This window comes from Pempheris klunzingeri, chromosome 3 (assembly GCF_042242105.1).
Source record: "Pempheris klunzingeri isolate RE-2024b chromosome 3, fPemKlu1.hap1, whole genome shotgun sequence".
In the NCBI taxonomy this organism is placed as follows: Eukaryota; Metazoa; Chordata; class Actinopteri; order Acropomatiformes; family Pempheridae; genus Pempheris; species Pempheris klunzingeri.
Window position 1 is genome coordinate 16,753,243 of NC_092014.1, and position 16,759 is coordinate 16,770,001.

General features: G+C 41.3%; 1 protein-coding gene across 6 annotated transcripts in view; it reads right to left on the reverse strand.

Moving 5' to 3' along the window:
- Positions 1 to 2,491: 2,491 nt before the first annotated feature.
- Positions 2,492 to 16,759, reverse strand: part of septin9b (septin 9b) — a 74,020-nt gene continuing 59,752 nt past the window's right edge. For all 6 annotated transcript variants that reach the window (XM_070854843.1, XM_070854835.1, XM_070854827.1 and 3 more), the window contains 8 exons: positions 15,846 to 15,974; positions 15,606 to 15,687; positions 15,237 to 15,374; positions 11,380 to 11,497; positions 8,472 to 8,567; positions 8,054 to 8,150; positions 4,869 to 4,920; positions 2,492 to 4,629 (listed from right to left, as the gene is read on the reverse strand). In XM_070854843.1, the coding sequence (XP_070710944.1) occupies positions 4,413 to 4,629; positions 4,869 to 4,920; positions 8,054 to 8,150; positions 8,472 to 8,567; positions 11,380 to 11,497; positions 15,237 to 15,374; positions 15,606 to 15,687; positions 15,846 to 15,974 (929 nt within the window). In that variant the 3' untranslated portion in view covers positions 2,492 to 4,412. The remainder of the gene's footprint in view (positions 4,630 to 4,868; positions 4,921 to 8,053; positions 8,151 to 8,471; positions 8,568 to 11,379; positions 11,498 to 15,236; positions 15,375 to 15,605; positions 15,688 to 15,845; positions 15,975 to 16,759) is intronic.

The window sequence follows — 16,759 nt, forward strand, 5'->3', positions numbered from 1 at the left end:
ACTTGATTGAACCAGCACATCTTAGGACATCATCAGGGTTTTTACAGGACGAGTCACGGTGCAGCCTTAATGAGCACAACAACCAGTCAGTTCTTCAATTATCCACCGAGGTCTGGACAGGATGCTGCACCCACAACTGAAGCTTTTCAAAATAAAAGTTTTCTGGACCTCAACAGTTTGCCTTTGCAGAAATGAATGAGACGTTTTAAGGTAATATTTATGGAGTAAAGAGAAGTATTATAGCTTATAGCTTATAGCTTTTTAATATAATTTCTCAAGTTTTAAATACTTTCTGTAGTTTGTTTTTGAGATCATGCAATCTGGCATACATTTGTGATGTATATATCCAGTTATTTTTCCACCACATTTATGCAGTTTTCAGTGAGGGTAGACAAAATAACAGACAGATTTTTCTGTATAATCCAATGCAAGTCAACAGCACCACAAACTGCAGCTTCCAAAATGATCATAATGTTGAGTCAACATCTCTCTCACAACAGTTTTAAGCAGTTGAACCTTACAACTTTCCTGAAGGATTTATTTCAGTACTGTTGTATTAGACTGTACTGGTTTTAGTAAGGTGGATCTAATAGGGTGTTCTTTTGCACAGTTTTTAACCTGATGAGGGCCATGTGTTGAAAAGTATTGGCAGAATAAAGTACAGACTCTTCCAGTAAGTCACTTAGCGTTGCCAAGTAATCTTTGATGTCTATAACCCAAATGAAAACATAGACGGGTTCATAGCATCTAAAGCATCAGCAGGAATATCATGAGTGCCAATCAAAATTTAGACCACATTTCCTTCAAGTCAAACACAATCTTTGCGTCTTTGATCAAAGGTTTTCTACTTGTCTTTTCTGAGGAGGATACACATGTTGGAAATGTTTTTTTTTACCACAATTATTTCAGTTCCTGCGCAATCTGCCATTTCAAGAAGAAGATCTGAGAGCTGGGTTTTTTTTTCCTCAGACAGTCTCGCTCTGTGCCATAAGGTAATCCGTCTGGTTTCAGAACAAATCTGTCCTGGTGTCATACAGTATAAAATGCTGTGTAGACATTGGCAGGAAATGGAAAATTCTTGGTTACACTTACAGAAACAACAGCTTAATGATAACAATCAGGAGTTTTCATGTTTAAATCATTGTAGAATCTTTTACTATCTAATTTACTGCATTATAACATGGATTTTCATTGGAAAAAGTCGTTGAAGAATGAGATAAAAATATACTGTTCCAGTGAGAAAGTGCAAATGTCAGTTCATATGCACCAACAAATTGGTGCAATACCTGTGCCAGTCAGTCGACCTGGCACTGTTATAGCTGTGTCACAGTTATCATTATCACTCACCTTCATACTTCAGGATGGCTGCCCAGGAAACTGTTTAGACAGACGTGTCAACGTAAAGTGGGTGTTCAATAGATACTTATTTTTCTTTCTTTCATCGTCTCTCCCCTTCACATTTGTCACCCTGGCAATGTCATCCTCAGCACAGAGGACTTTCAAACCAATGAATCCAACACAGAGATGGCAGGTAAAGTCACAGCAGGAGCTCCAATGTGAGAAAGGGTGACAATGACCTTCGACAAACAACACTGTTACCACATTACGATCAGCAGGGTAGTTGAGAAAGAGTGTGGCAGGAGGTGTAAATGAGAAGCCCTATTACACCAGTGCTGTGTGAGCATGGTGCGACGCTACCGTAAAGCTGCAAATTCACAATTCCTCTCAGCTGGGTTTGTATTCTGAATGTGGTGTCCTGCAAATAATTGTATGAATGCATACTATTATGAAGCAGGCTCAAGAAAACATGAGCTGCTTTCTTCAATAATGAGCAGGTGTCATTACATCAATATTAATGTTCTCCAATAAGTTCAAAGCTGAGGATATTGTTCGCCAAAGTTTTGCAATTTATTAGTCGAATGTGGCGAGACAGAAAATATAACGGTGTGATCACCTGTGCAACAAATATACCCTCTACCACGTTTTTCTCATTTATGGAGGGAACATATCCAAAATGTTCATTTTTCACATGACGGCATTTGATAATGTTTTATGCAAGTGAAACCCAACAAATGTATGTCTTAAATTGTGAATTGGCAAAGAGCATTAAGAAGTCTTTGAGATGAGTTCCAAATTAACTGCAGTAAGCAATGAATTCAGTGGCTGCTTCCTTAATTAGAGGGATAATACCTCTGTAAACACTCAAAAATATATAACAGTTTGTTTCAAATAATTAAATGTCAAACAGATCTGAGGAGAAATCTAAAAGATTATGACAGCAATATTTGAAAACAGGATACACTGAAAATGTTCAGAACTAATTAAATAACGCCGTCATTTTAATCTTGATTACTAACTGATGAATACTGACATTTTCATGGTTAAACACTGAGAATTCCTCTTGTCAGTTTAACCTTCAAAATCAGCACAGAGAAGCTTTTCAGCTTTTGATTGTTAAGTTTCTACGTTTTTGACAATCCAGACAATCAACTTTAAACAATAAAAATATCAATCTTTATTCTTTGAGATAGCATATCAAAGATAAAACCTTAATCTATGATACCATAACAAATTACACAAGAACTATACAACAGTAAACAAAGTGTAACCCAATAACTTTCTCTGGTTGAAAGACAATGGTTCTCTTGGTTTTTTAAGTTAAGTCTTCTCTTCTGTGTGCATGTATGTCAACTATTTTTGCTGCGACTTACAGAGGCAGAAAACGCACTGCTTACTATTGCTGTTTGACATTTTTAATTTAGAAATAGCCTCTGTAAGATATCTCTTACATTTGTGTTATTGGTGTTATTTAATCATTTCTGGCATCAGCTCCTCCTCTCAGTCTGACAAAATGCCTCAAACTTGCAATGTGAAAGTCACGTTTTTCTAACCATTATCTTTTGGCAGGATCAGCTGTAATTATTATTGCATAAATATAGACCACTTTTGCACTTCACTGGCAGGTAAAGTCCTTTGGTACTAGTTACAGTGGCAGCCTAGCCAACAGGGTACAACATACTGTATGAATGCAGGCAACTAAAAACAAACACGGCCTAAAGCTAAAAGATCATCACTGTTATAGACCTGCAACAAACCTCTGGAGGCCAACAGCTGGAATGAAAGTTGAACTACTGACTGATTACACTTAACATACACATAAATACCTAATCATAAATCAACTCTGTATACTGTATGTGCTTCTCTTTAGAACAGAAAAAAAAAGACTTGTATTTGGTTAACAGTCGGAGGAAAAAAAATGGACAAAATGGCTGCATGGGACAACAGTTGCACAGATTCCTCCCATCTTACACAATAATATTAGAACATGAACAGCAATAAAAATACAATAATAAAATGAGCAATGTAAAACGCAAGGTATGACTGTATTACACAACATTGGCATTATATAGAAAGAGAGAGGATGGTTTGGCAGAAAGGGGTTTTTAAAAACATCATAACACGATGGAAAAATGACAAGAGGACTCATTTATCCGAAAGCTGCTCCACACTGCTACGGCTTTCTTTTTTAATTATTATTATTATTATCACTTTGCAGTGCGGAGGTGTCAACAATATCTTTACTTCCTCCATAATACTATAAGCCTAAATCTAAATATCCCTACTTAACCCTAGTATCTATACAAAACTATACACCACAACACAAAGCAGACCAGGCCAGTGGCACTAACAGTTAGTCCTAGTTTAGATCTAATCGAGTAGCATCTGATAATCTGTACTTCATTTTGAATTATGCCATTTCTCCTCCACTGGACAGCCCTGCATGGCTACACCTCCTGTCAAGCCTGCAAAGGTACTCTGTACACAACAGGCTTTTTATTATAGGAACTCTTTTTCCATCATACACATTGATTCTGATCAAAATCTTGTACATTGTCTCATTGATGCTGTACTTACTGCATGGCTACCGCACTCCGCTGGAGTCCTGACAGCCGGCGAAGACTAAAATAAACCCTGCAGCCAAAGCTCAAAGAGACACGTACAGATTTACTTCGGTTTGTCCATGACCTGCCAACTCTCATGGTTTATTGTAAACAATCCTGAATGTAGACTGCATTGGGCAGTCAGGCAGATGGAGAAAAAAAAAAACACAGCAGGAGTTCTGTTGACTATGTGGATCTGCAGGAAAGACTTGATTTTGGTCAGAATTGAACTGATGGAAAGAACAAATGAAGAAAACAGCCCGTGGAAGGGAAATGTTGAGATTTAGGTGCAAGTTAAAAACTGTGGTTAGGTAGTTTTTGGCAAAAAAAAAAAAAAAAATCCTTCTAGGTAACAAAAAATGCGCTTCACAGCATGAGTGTGTGTTTGTGTACATTTGGGCTTGCTCATGTAAACAGAATACATGTGTGAGTGTATGTTTAGTGCCTGGCTGTGATCCTGACATCATCTCTCTACATCTCGTGGGACAGGGCTTCGTGCTGAGCAGTCACCCCGTTGGCCTGCGGGGCGCTGGGCTGCTCCTCGGGCTGACCGTTGGCCTTTGGCTGGACAGCGGGATGGTCGGATGGGTTTGAGCTGAGATGGGCGTTGGATTCATTTAAGCGGCGGACACGATATGTCTCGTAGTGGATGCTGCCTGTGATGTCCTTGATGTTCTGCATGTGTGTCCTGAAAGAAACATTACAGCATTAGTGGATACTGCGTAATGCATGCAGGAGCAGTACACAGTGTTCTCGTGTGATCTTGTACTTTTTCAGGCATTGATTAAGACTCTGCTGTGACACTGTATAGGAAAGAACTCCACCCATCTAAAAGAATTAGCTTTGATTTCAGTAAGGAGGCGATTCAGCTCTACAGAATAAAACGAATCTGTTGAATGAACTAAACGGAGTATGATGGAAGCTCACCTGATGAGGAGGTCTCGCAGGTAAGCGAACTCACAGTGTGCAATATTCTCAACTGCAGACAGAGAAAGAGGAGAGAAACGTTGGGTCGATTACATAACTTGAAAGAGAGAGACTGACAAAAAAAATAATCGCAGCAGTCAAGTCAGATAAGTTAGGACTTTCCACGCACAAGGAAAGATGTACAGTACATGAAACAGGTTGAAGTAATGAGATCTTTTAAATATGATCCATCAAAAAACCCCTCTGCTCCAGCCGACATGCTATTCCTCAAAGTGCCACAAAGGGACAGTGTTGCTCACGAGTCGACTGAAGGGCATCCTCTGACGTGACATCTCCGGCAATTTTCTTAAGCCAAGATAACACACTCCACTTTCAAGTAATTTAATACGTCTCAGCTCTCCTCTATATTGGAGAAATTTAAGTGAGACGTTTTAGCAAACTCCCAGTGACAGGCTGCTGGTGCCTCCGGTAGGGCTAACACGTGTTTGAATTATAGATTATGTCAAGAATATGAATGAAAAAAAGGAGGGTGCTATTTATGTAAAGCTTTGAAATCCAGGGGCAGGAAATTAAATTCTCTTTGAAAGGAGGAGAGTGGAATAACTGCTGGGTCTGCGAGTGCTGATTAGTGGCGTCGGGGGAACGAGCTACTAACTTGTAACAAGCTGCGCTGCTGGTATCGCCACTTTGTGCTTGTGGGGGGGGAAGTATGGAAAAGACCCTATAAACAGTTCAGTATATACATTTAAATGGGTGCCTACTCATCATCTTTAATTGTCACCTCAACCCCTGAAAATTTCTTCTCCACTTGTGATATATACAGAGACTTGACTCCCAGCTTCTCCTCTGAGGCCTAAAATATGATGTCGGTGCTGATAAGTCCAGCAGCCCGGCAGCTTCCTCTCTCCTCCTTTTCCTTGTCCCCTCTCTCCCACTGCTTGGCTTTACTAGAATGGAGCCATTGTTCTTTGAGCCGGACAAGACAGCATTTGCCCCGCAGTCTATGTGCTTCACCTCTCTCGCCCTGCTGTTCTGTGGAGTTAGCTTCACAATGCTTGCTGAGAGAGTCCTTCAAGTTCTCAACACTAAAAGGGTTCATGGTGCCACCTCAGATGTATCATCTTTTCAGGGAGTACAAGTTCCTTGTTTTAGCTTTAAATAAATGCATTGCTCATGTTTAAGTAGGAAAAATGTAATACTTCATTCTAAGTAAAATAATAAAAATCCCTAAGGCAAGCATTTGAATGCTTTATCGTTATTATAATCTTTTAAATCTTGAATAGACTGATATCACAGTGCTTCGTGCTCACCTGACAAAACTGGAGTCTTGTGATTCACAATGTTTTAATAATGATGTATTCAAAAACTTCACTTAACCACCAATTAAACACTATGGAAATAATCCATTACAAGCATGTTAAGTATTGGCAAAATGTACTCTAAAGTACTTTGTCCCTGTCGCTGATACTTGATTATTGTATAGCACTTGCATAGCTGCAGTTGGCTGGCATGCAGTTACTTCATAAAGAGTTGGGAGCTTAAGTTCAGTGGTCTCTATTCTAGGGGTTGCGGATGATTGATGGAGTACAGAAAACAAAGTTCTGTCACTCAGATTTTTAGTCATTTGTCTCTTTAATCTTATAATTAAATATTAAATATTGAATAATTGAACGTCTTTGAGCATTGAACAGTCATGGAGGTGAAATGTCTCTTTGGTGGAACTGCTAACTGCTCCTAGACCTCTGAAAGGTCTCAAGTAGGCACTGTTTTTCTGTAAGGGGGTTTTGTAATGAGTTTTATGGTGTTGTGATTTTACTGCAAACTCAATTTAACTATTATCCACAGCTGTCCGATAAATGTAGCGAAGTAAACAGAAGCAGTAGTACAGGGTAACAGAAAATAGAATTATTCAAGTACGCATAATTACCTCAAAATTGTACTTAAGTGTAGTAGTTGTGTAAATTTACTTAGATACTTTCCACCAGTCCTTGAGCTAACTTTTCATGGATGTATGCTGTATGTTTCTCACCGTGTCTTTGAAGGTCACATTCCTTATGAACTAGTGGGTGGTTTCCTACCACACTGAATCACAGATGAAACAGTCGAGCAACTTTCAAGATTCTACAGTTGGAATAATTAACTAAATATCAAAATTGCCTGTTTTTATTAAGAGATTTCTATTTTACAATACATTTATAGCTCAGCCAATAAGCTAGAGCTCGGGACGCACAACAGCAGAGCGTGCCTAAGTGCATCCTGGGAAGATGACAGTGTTTGTTTTACAGCAATAGTCCCTTGTCCAGCCCTCCTTCAGCTGTCTTATCGTCCTCCAATCCCACCCTCCCTGTCCAGAAAGATGTCCTCTCTCCCTCCTTCTCTGTCTATCTCTCTCACACACACACACACACACACACACGGGTGAGGTGAGGACATTTACTTGCTGAGGCGCACTTGGCAGTGTGAGTGTGCAGCACAGGCCAACAAATGTAAACTGTATCAAAGTCACCGTGTGGTGTGTGTGTGTCTGAGGCAGTGTGTGTGTTTTATGTTCCTGTCCGTTATCCCAACAGACGCAGAAAGTCCTTGTAAATCTCTTCCTCCTGTCTCACGCGTCTCTCTAGTTACAGGCTCAGAGAGACGTATGTAAACAAACTCCTGGTAGTCAAACAACAGACGGTTAAACCAGATGGCCAGGTTTTAAAGCTGCAGCTAATAACTTTCCTCGTGTTGAAAATACACCAAAACTGAGAATCTTCTTTCTCCAAAGCTGTTTCACCTTCTCGTTGTGTGAATGTCATCAACTGACCTATAATGCATGTGATTATATCAGCGTGATGAAGTCAGATGGCATTGGCTCAGTCAGCTGAACAGGTGTGAGCACAGTAAATGAGGCGTTTTAGTGTTTGACCAAACTCCACTGTGCAGATGGACATTATAACACATTATTAGTCCAATCTGTTATATATGTAAGTATACAATTAAACAAAAATCTACATAATTAAGAAATAATAAAATTTTCAGAGGTATTTCAGCTTTATCTGACGCTGGCTACATGTAAACTGACCTGCGTTTAAGACCTCCTGGAAATAAACATTATTCGGCCTGGTGAATCAGTTTCTATTGTCTGTCAGGCAGGGCAAGTAACCAGCTGTGCAACTGTGAGTATTAGGATTCATGTGCATTACCCTCTATGGTGCCCCATTTTGTTTTCCTTCCCAGAATCCTCTTGCCGTTCACTTGGTACTCCTGGTCACTGCCCACAACAGCAAAAGGGATCATCTCCTGTTGAATGCACACATGCAAACACACACACACACACACACACGCGCGCAGTCATTGAAGCGTTACCAGTGATTTGTTTTCAGGTCATGCTTTGGCTGTTTTACCTTGCTAGAGCAAGATGCAGTAATTGATTTTTTTTTCACGGCATTTAAGATTTCAAAAAGAAACACAGAAAAGAAAGGGAGAAGAAAGAAGAAATTACATGAATTCAAACCTGCAAATTACACGTTTGTGATTGCTGATGTCAAGTGCTGTCGCCACAGGGAGGATACCCTCTACTGTTTAAATCTGAACTGACTGAACTTGATGCCGTGAGCTCACCCTAATTTTGTCATTGATGATCCTGTCCTCTGCATCCTCATCAAACTCTTTCTGAGGGTAAACATCGATTCCGTTGGCTCGCAGCTCTTCCCTAATCTGCACAAAGCCAAGCACAATGACACAGACAAAATATGAAATCAAGTTGGCTGAATACATAAAGTAAACACACACAATATTGAGTACAAAATACACCATATATACCACACGTACAGCTTGTCATTGAACGACTTATTTGGTTCTGTAACGGATATTTTTTGAAGCAGTATCTGAAGTGTTGGTAATCAGCTTTACGAGAGATTTTTCTCACAAGTGCTGGATTATAAAGATCGTTACACAAAGACAAAGGTTTCTGTAATGAGAGCGGAAAAAGACACTAAAGAAAGGGAAGTCCAACTGGCAAACAAAAACAATCAATCAGGCCCAAACCCTTCATCTATCATCTCACCATCCCAGCCCTGGCCCTGCAGCCAACACTGAAGTCAGTCAGGCACCTACACACACACGCACTCTATACTTGGACTGATTCCTGTTTACATACAGGTATTTAGGTTTGGGCCGGAGACATGAATAGAAGCTGCTGTGATCCACAAGAGCACTTAAATAAACACTTGGTTATGTTTTACTGGCTGGTGCTGACACTAAATGGTTCCTAATATCCTCGACACGGAGGAGTTAATGTGGAGGTTAACCGCTCTTAGAAAAAAAACAAAAAAAACCCAGACAGAGGTATGGTTTATAACATGGCCACCCCAATTCTTTGTATGTCTTTATAATGATTGAAACTCAGGCACGGACGCAGAAAAATAGACAGACAAGCTTCTGGAAGAAATGCTCTTTTAATGAATGACTGTTCACTCCCACAATTGCTACTCTGACAATTTCCACTTGGTCCTTGATCAAACATTTAATTGTTTATCCTTGGAAGCTTTCTCAGGCTTACATTATAGGATGCAAACCAAGTGAAACTCTACAGAGAAGCCACATCAAGTGTTGGTTAGAGGAATGCGAACAGACACTCACAGCTGGACAGACTAAGGCTGAACATTTAATAGAAAACCCCTCTTATTCTGTTTGCATGTCAAGTTGCTAAAGGGAAATTTGGAAAAAAAAAAAAACCCAACATTTGGCATGAGAAGCTTTTAGTCAATAATCTTCAGGGTCATACAGAGCTTGTGCGGCCAACCAAAACAATCCAGCTACAAGCCCCGCGGCTTCCATTCTCTGCCAGAGCCTGGTCCAATCCCTGCTTTGTGCTTATTGGACGGTGTTATAGGCATCAGGGGGAAAATGGTATCCAAGACACCCATTGTGCGTCTCTAAAATGAATGGGGAAGTCTGTAGTCTTGGAAGGAAGGATGGAGAGATGAAGGAAACGATGGAGGAATGGCAGGTGGCTGTCTGCCTCCCGTGGACTGAAAAATATCCAACATAAACACAAAGAGGAAGGGATGCACCGGAGACCGTTTAAGACTCAAGGTGGAGCCAAAATCTGCTGCAGCAGGGAAAGCCGTGATAAGGAGGTGACGGCTGTGATGTTACAGTGGAGGGTTATCGGCCTGAGCAATCTCGCTGTATGCTAGTTTTCTATAAATGAGACTACTGTAACCTACCGTTTAAAAGCAAAATAAGTTCAAATCTGCTTTTTAAATGAGAGCCTGCATACCTGACCAGTGTTTAGTCTGTATACATTTACTTACTTTGGCCATGTGGTTTTGTTTATTGTACAGATAAGGACATATTGACACAAGACTAAGCGCACCATGGAAGCAGCTCTGTGAGGTTGTGCTGAAAGCAGCGCCTTGAGCTACATGCTAATGTCAAAATGTCACAATGACAATGTTAACAGTTGGCAGTTAAGCAGATATAAAGTTCACTTAGTGTAGTGTGTTAGCATGCTACCATTTACTAATTCATGTTGATCACGGTCATTATTTTTGCAGGTTTTAAGTCATACACGAAAGTATTGGACCAAAGAAGAAAAGTCAGGGGATCACCTGAGTGATTAGGATTCACCCTCTGGCCACTATGGATATCTCTAATTTCACGGCAATGCATCCAGTATTTGTTGAGACAGGCCAATTTTAGCCGGGACATAAGCAGAGGACTGACTGACTGCTAGTAGGGCTAAAAAAAAAAAAAAGAGCAGCACTCAAAGTTGAGCGAACTGTGAACTGTAAAGAGCTCTTACGCTCACCCAAGTATCAAAAACAGGGATATGAAGTTGGATTATTTGTAGATACTGATGAATATTCATTGGTCACTTAAAAGCTCCTTTAATTCTGGTTATGTTCCAGGGGGTGATGTTTTTTTCATGTAGGCTACCACACAGCGGAGACCTCTCTGAACTTGGCAGACTTGTACGATCACCCAGTAATTCATTGGTAATGACGGCCCTGCCTGCTCGGTTGGCAACAGGGCAGAGGTTCCCCATCTAAAATAGAGCCAGACTCAAGAGTCATGGAACGCCGCTCGGTAAATAACTGCTTCAAATAAATAGCTCTTAAATGTTTCCGTCTGGACAGAGCATGACTTTCGACGTGTTGCAGTTATAGAGATGACACAGTATTTCTAAGGATGGGTACAACCTGGGTTTGCCCAGATGGCTTTTGTTTGTGGTGCCTGGCACCTCTTCATGTATTACTGACCTGTGGTCGTGGATGTGCATACATGCGTGTTTGCGAGCAGAATCCGCTAACCGTTTGTCGTACTGATGCACTCATCCATTTATTTTAAGCTTTCTTTAAAGACCTGCTACGGGTTTTTGCAGGTGTGATGGGTGGATGAGATTAACCAAAGTCACATGTGAAAACCAGCTTCACACACGCACATAGAATAATTTCAGACACTTGTAAAAACACTTCTTCCATCTGAACACACACACACACACACACACACACACTCCTCCCACCATCTGTTTAAAGTCGTCCCTTTCCTCCAGGGTGAGGGTGTCGGCCTTGGCGATGACGGGGACGATGTTGACCACCTTGCTGAGGCGTCTCATGAACTCCACATCCAGAGGCCTCAGACTAAAAGAAGAGGGAGACAAGTACAACATCATTTCATGCATAAATATCTGCAATTGTGTGTGTTTCTTGGTTGGATGCTCCACATTCTGGTGTCTTGGGGTGTAAGAGCAAAAATGAAATCCATCTCAAAACACTGCAGATTTGTGCATCTTGGTCTCTCACACAGATACCAAGGAGCAAACTTTTTCTGTTTTTGTTTCTGAGGGACAGAGCTGTAAATTCATTCTGCCAGGATCAAAATATTTTCCTCTTATTTGTCTGTGGCTCAAAGAAAATATCTTCCATTACAGGCAGTTGCAGCATGTGAATGCAGGCTGTAATCAAACACAGTGACCACTAGAGGGCAGTCACAGTCTACTCCATTACATTCAGTCCACCCTGTTTTCTCATGTTGGCACTATCATATTAATACAGTTTATGCTGCTGTTTCTTACCTGTACTCACTTTCACCACTGACTTAACATCAATCTACACTGTTCCACTCTGATGTTCTGTTTCCTGTTTCTCTCTTCCCTATATGTTTTTGTCTGTCTCAGTGTTGCCTCGAGCTGCTCCTCAAGACAGACTCCCCTCATGCTGGCTACTCTGCCCTCCAATTAGCCCAAGCCGAGCCAGGCCAGCCTGGTTCAAAGACCCAGGGGCAGCTGGAGGAGCGGAGTGGCTGGCTCTCCACAATGACTGACAAGCATGTCACCATGAACACAGGATCAAACACGGGGAGCATACAGGAAGAGAGGTAAAGAGAGATGGCGCAGCAAGCGATGCATTCAACCACAGATGGGGAGCATTTCCTTTTAATGACAAGTGGCATGTGTCATATTTATGCAGAGAGGCCGGATAGCGAGAAATCAAAGGTTGATGATCTCTCGCTGGAAATATTTATCGAATATAAATTACATAACTGCATGCATCAAACTTAAATGTACGGATGCAAAGACCGTACAAATTGGCATGGGAGCTGCATCATATGCATGACTGAGCATACATGCGCACTTACAGATGTATCTTTGCACATGAACATAATGCAGCATGGGCCGTAAATATGTATGTATGCACGCATACACAGATGTCCACCCAAGTGCCTGCTTGCATGCACAAATTCTTCTCTTTATGTGGTTGGAAAAAAAAAAAATGTGCCGCCCTGATTATAAGAATTGAGAATGATAAGCTCTATGGTCAAATGAGAGGTGGAGAAAACAGCCAACCACGGTGCCGATAGCTCTCCCTGTCTTCCCTTTTTTCTATAATAGATTAGAAAGGAGCTCAGAGTTGATGAAAGCCAAAGTGCAGCCTTCCTTTTCTCAGGAAGACATGTTAAACGAGGTAACAAAGAAGACTGCCTGGAGGGAAAATAGTGTGGCTGACTCTGCCATTATCGGAACTGGCCTCTGATGCCAAGACTGTGTTCTGCTTCACTGAACACTCTTCATCGGTCTAAAACCACAGAAGCGACTTAAAAGCAAATTGCTGACATGCAAATTACATTAGAGCCCCGATAAATACAAACTGCTGTTTAAAGTGCTTCAGACAAAAAGACAATTGAAAAAAAAAAATCCCCAATGACAGAGGCCTATGAGAGCTACCAGGGAAGTTCTGTCATCGTTTGCAGAGGAGTCCAGAGGCTTTTGGCATGTTGTCTGTGTAATTGATATCAGGCCTTAATTTAAAATTTCAACTGGCGTTACTGTGTGAATTGAGAAAATAAGAAAATAAGGGAATAACAGAGAATGAGTTTAGAGTATTTAGATCTGTTCCAGCACTTTTTCCCCCCCAAGAGGCAGACTAAAATCTGTGGGGGGACAACAAAGCTTGCCCAACACAAATTAAATATCATTATGCTGTTTATTTAAGGTTTTTTGGTTCATAGAAAATTTGACTGCAAGTATGTTGCCTAACATACTATGCACATATGCACACTTGAAAATGCCTTTCAACATCATCTTTGTGTCAGACCACAGCAGTAGACCCACCAGATGGCTCCTTGTTCTCCTGCCTACAACTATCTGGTTGGCTGTAAGGACGACACCACTTCCTGACAGATGTTTGCATCTTTGCTTTCAAAATGAGTGTGTATTTTCATGTGTTCCTGAACGTGTTTCAGTAAAGAGTTCATGTCTGGGGCGTTTGTGTGCACGGGGGTAGTGACACCTTGTACACAGCCTGCTTACGGCTCCACTGTTTGAGGATATAGGAGCTGACAGAGGGAAGCAAAACAGACTCGCAGTGAAAGAGAACGGTCTGGGTGTTGTTGAACTGGCTGAAATGAGCAACTGCAAGAAAGACGATGGACAAACACATCCAGGGCATCCACACAAGTGGAGTGACACAAGTGTCAGCATGCCTGCTGCCCACTTGAGTCCAGTACACGCAGGGCTTTCCATGAACGGACACACACACACACACACACACACACACACACACACACACACACACACACACACACACACACACACACACACACACACACACACACACACACACACACACACACACACACACACACACACACACACACACACACACACACACACACACACACTCTCTGAAGCAGCAGCTGTGGTGACATGAGCAGATGATGAGCGGGTCTGTCAAACAGCGGGACACACAGACACACACGTCAACCCCCACTCCTAGAGACAGTGTTTAAGTGGACAACTGTTGAGTTACTGGTGAGCAGAAATATGAAGCAGCAGTGGATGGAGCCGTCGTGGAGAAATGCAGTCAGGTCAGTGGTTAGTGAATGAGTGTGTGTTTACAGTTGATGGCTGGTTTTGTGTGCTTTTATCTGCTCATCTACAATACAATACTCCCATCAGGATTCCTCTATCGGCTATACATTTTTATATGTCTACTAAGCCTTCCTGCGCTTCCGCAAGTGTGGCTGGACGTCCTCCCTTGACCTTCGGTGCACACGGGGTCAGACCACATTAAATGGCTCGGACAAACTGCGTCTCGGAGAAAAAGCCTCTAATCACTGACAAAGCAGGAGAAATGTTGTTTGAATCACCTCTGCATTGTTAAAGTGTGCCGACACAAACGCCATGTGAAGCAAACAGCCATCACACGGTCGTTTAAAAAGACACATGTGCCCCGCTTAGACACTGCAGGGACACTTTGGCATGACCGATTTTGTTTCTGCAATTCTAATCTTCGATTAATAACACTTGATTACAAACTGATTAAATTCAGCAGGAAGCACAGGTGTGGTGATGCACAAGACTGGGAGGTTGGCAGATTGAGGAAAGCTAGACATGGTGAGGCTGCACAATTTCATCAATTTTAGTGGTAAATACACTAATCGGTAGATCTATAATAAGCATGCTCAGGTAAAAGCTCAGTATATTTTATATTTATGTATAATATTGCCTTAACCACCACATTTTCTCCTACTTAAGATGAAGCACTCTCGACATCCTGACAATCGGTTCCCTGCCTCTTGACCTCCTTCAGCTCTGAGAACTGCAGATTCCAATTTCTCTGTGAAATCTGACTCTTCAAGTGATACGTCGGTGTCTCTGAGGAGAGAATGAGTCCCACATGTGGCCACTAGAGAGAGATGAAAAAGAGAAGGATGTGGCTAAAGAGCTGTGGACAGACAATGGGCCAGGGGAGATTCCCAGAAGGCCTGCTGCTTCTTCTCTGCAGCTGTGGGAGAAACTGGTGGGATGAGGAACAAAAAAGGAGGGGGGGGGGCACTCTCAGTCACAGGGTTGTGTGCCTGTTTAATATGTGATCCTACCAGTGGCCTGTGGGAGGTATGAAGTATATGCAACAGTGCACTCTGGAGTCTGGGATCCTCTTCTTCCTGTTGATGTTGATTTCCTCCTGCAGGTAGGCTTCATACTGGTCGTTGATGAACTTCATAATGGGCTGCCAGCTGATAAGAGAAGCAGACGTCAAGAATAAGCTGACTTACGCTAATTTAAAGCTTCACAGAAATACACACATACAGCATTTCCTGTGACTTCTTAGAATAATAAAATGAAACCAACTGTGGTGTTATTTTGATAACTTTAACCAAATCAGAGTCAATAAGTCAATAACGAAATCCCAGACATGACTTAAATAAAAGCTGATGACGCCTTCAGACAATTTAACCTCAGCTCACCAGTTTTCATTGTTGATCTGATCCCCAAAGCCTGGAGTGTCAATTACTGTCAGCTTCATCCTCACTCCTTTCTCCTCGATATCTAGGCAAAGACAGCTTCATTGGTATTTGTTTTGGAGACACTCACACAAACACAGAGAAAGTAGCACATCAATAGTATGATAGAGCAGCATGAAAAAAACTCTTTAATAATAATAATAATAATACTATGAATATTTCTAAATGTGAGTATTAGCCAACCGTGACTGATGGACTTGATCTCGATGGTCTTGGGGATCCTCTCCTCCGGATTGGGTTGAACTGACTTACGGCTCACTTTGGATTTAAACAGGGTGTTCATCAGAGTGGACTTCCCCAGGCCGCTTTGCCCTGATCAGGAAAACACACACAGACAACAGTTAGAGAAACACATTTACTCGTGGTTTCAACCCTGGACAGTCACAAGGGCAAACTCACCGAAGACAAGAGCCTCATTCAGCTAAATCCAATTTTTCCATCAAAAAATTAAGAAGACTGAATATGCAGGTGACGTCATTTCTAATGTATGCGTCGTGTTGTTAGTGTGTGTGTTAATTGACCATGACAAGAGCAGGACAGCTGCAGGGTCAGACAGGCAAGCTGTAGAAGACAGATGTATTGTGTAGACCACACTCACACACACACACACACTAACACACACACACGCGCGCGCACACACGCACTCACACACTCACACACTACTGTGCACAGTTGTACAGTACATGTCTTTTTGATTTATTGTGAAATTAATCCAACATGGTGGAGGCTGTGAAGCACCTTCTTCCTTCTGTTACCAATAAAAAAAAAACAACAATGAAGAAGATCCAACTTGACTATTTTGGACTAAATATGTAAAGGAATACATTCATAATTGTCCACTGGACTTCATACATCATCTTATGTATATTGTGATAATTTCACATATGCCTTCATTCAGCCCCAAGAGTCAGACTTTCTACATTACAATTAACTGTTTTGCACTTTATAGAAAATTGTGCTCTCAAAAGAAATTTTGAATATTTCCCACTCAGAAAAGAAAAAGCATATTGGGCATTAAAAGTTTGAGTTGATTTTACAATTTGTTTCAAAACTTGTTTTATAAACTTTTGAAAGTGTTGTTCTGTATGATTGGATAA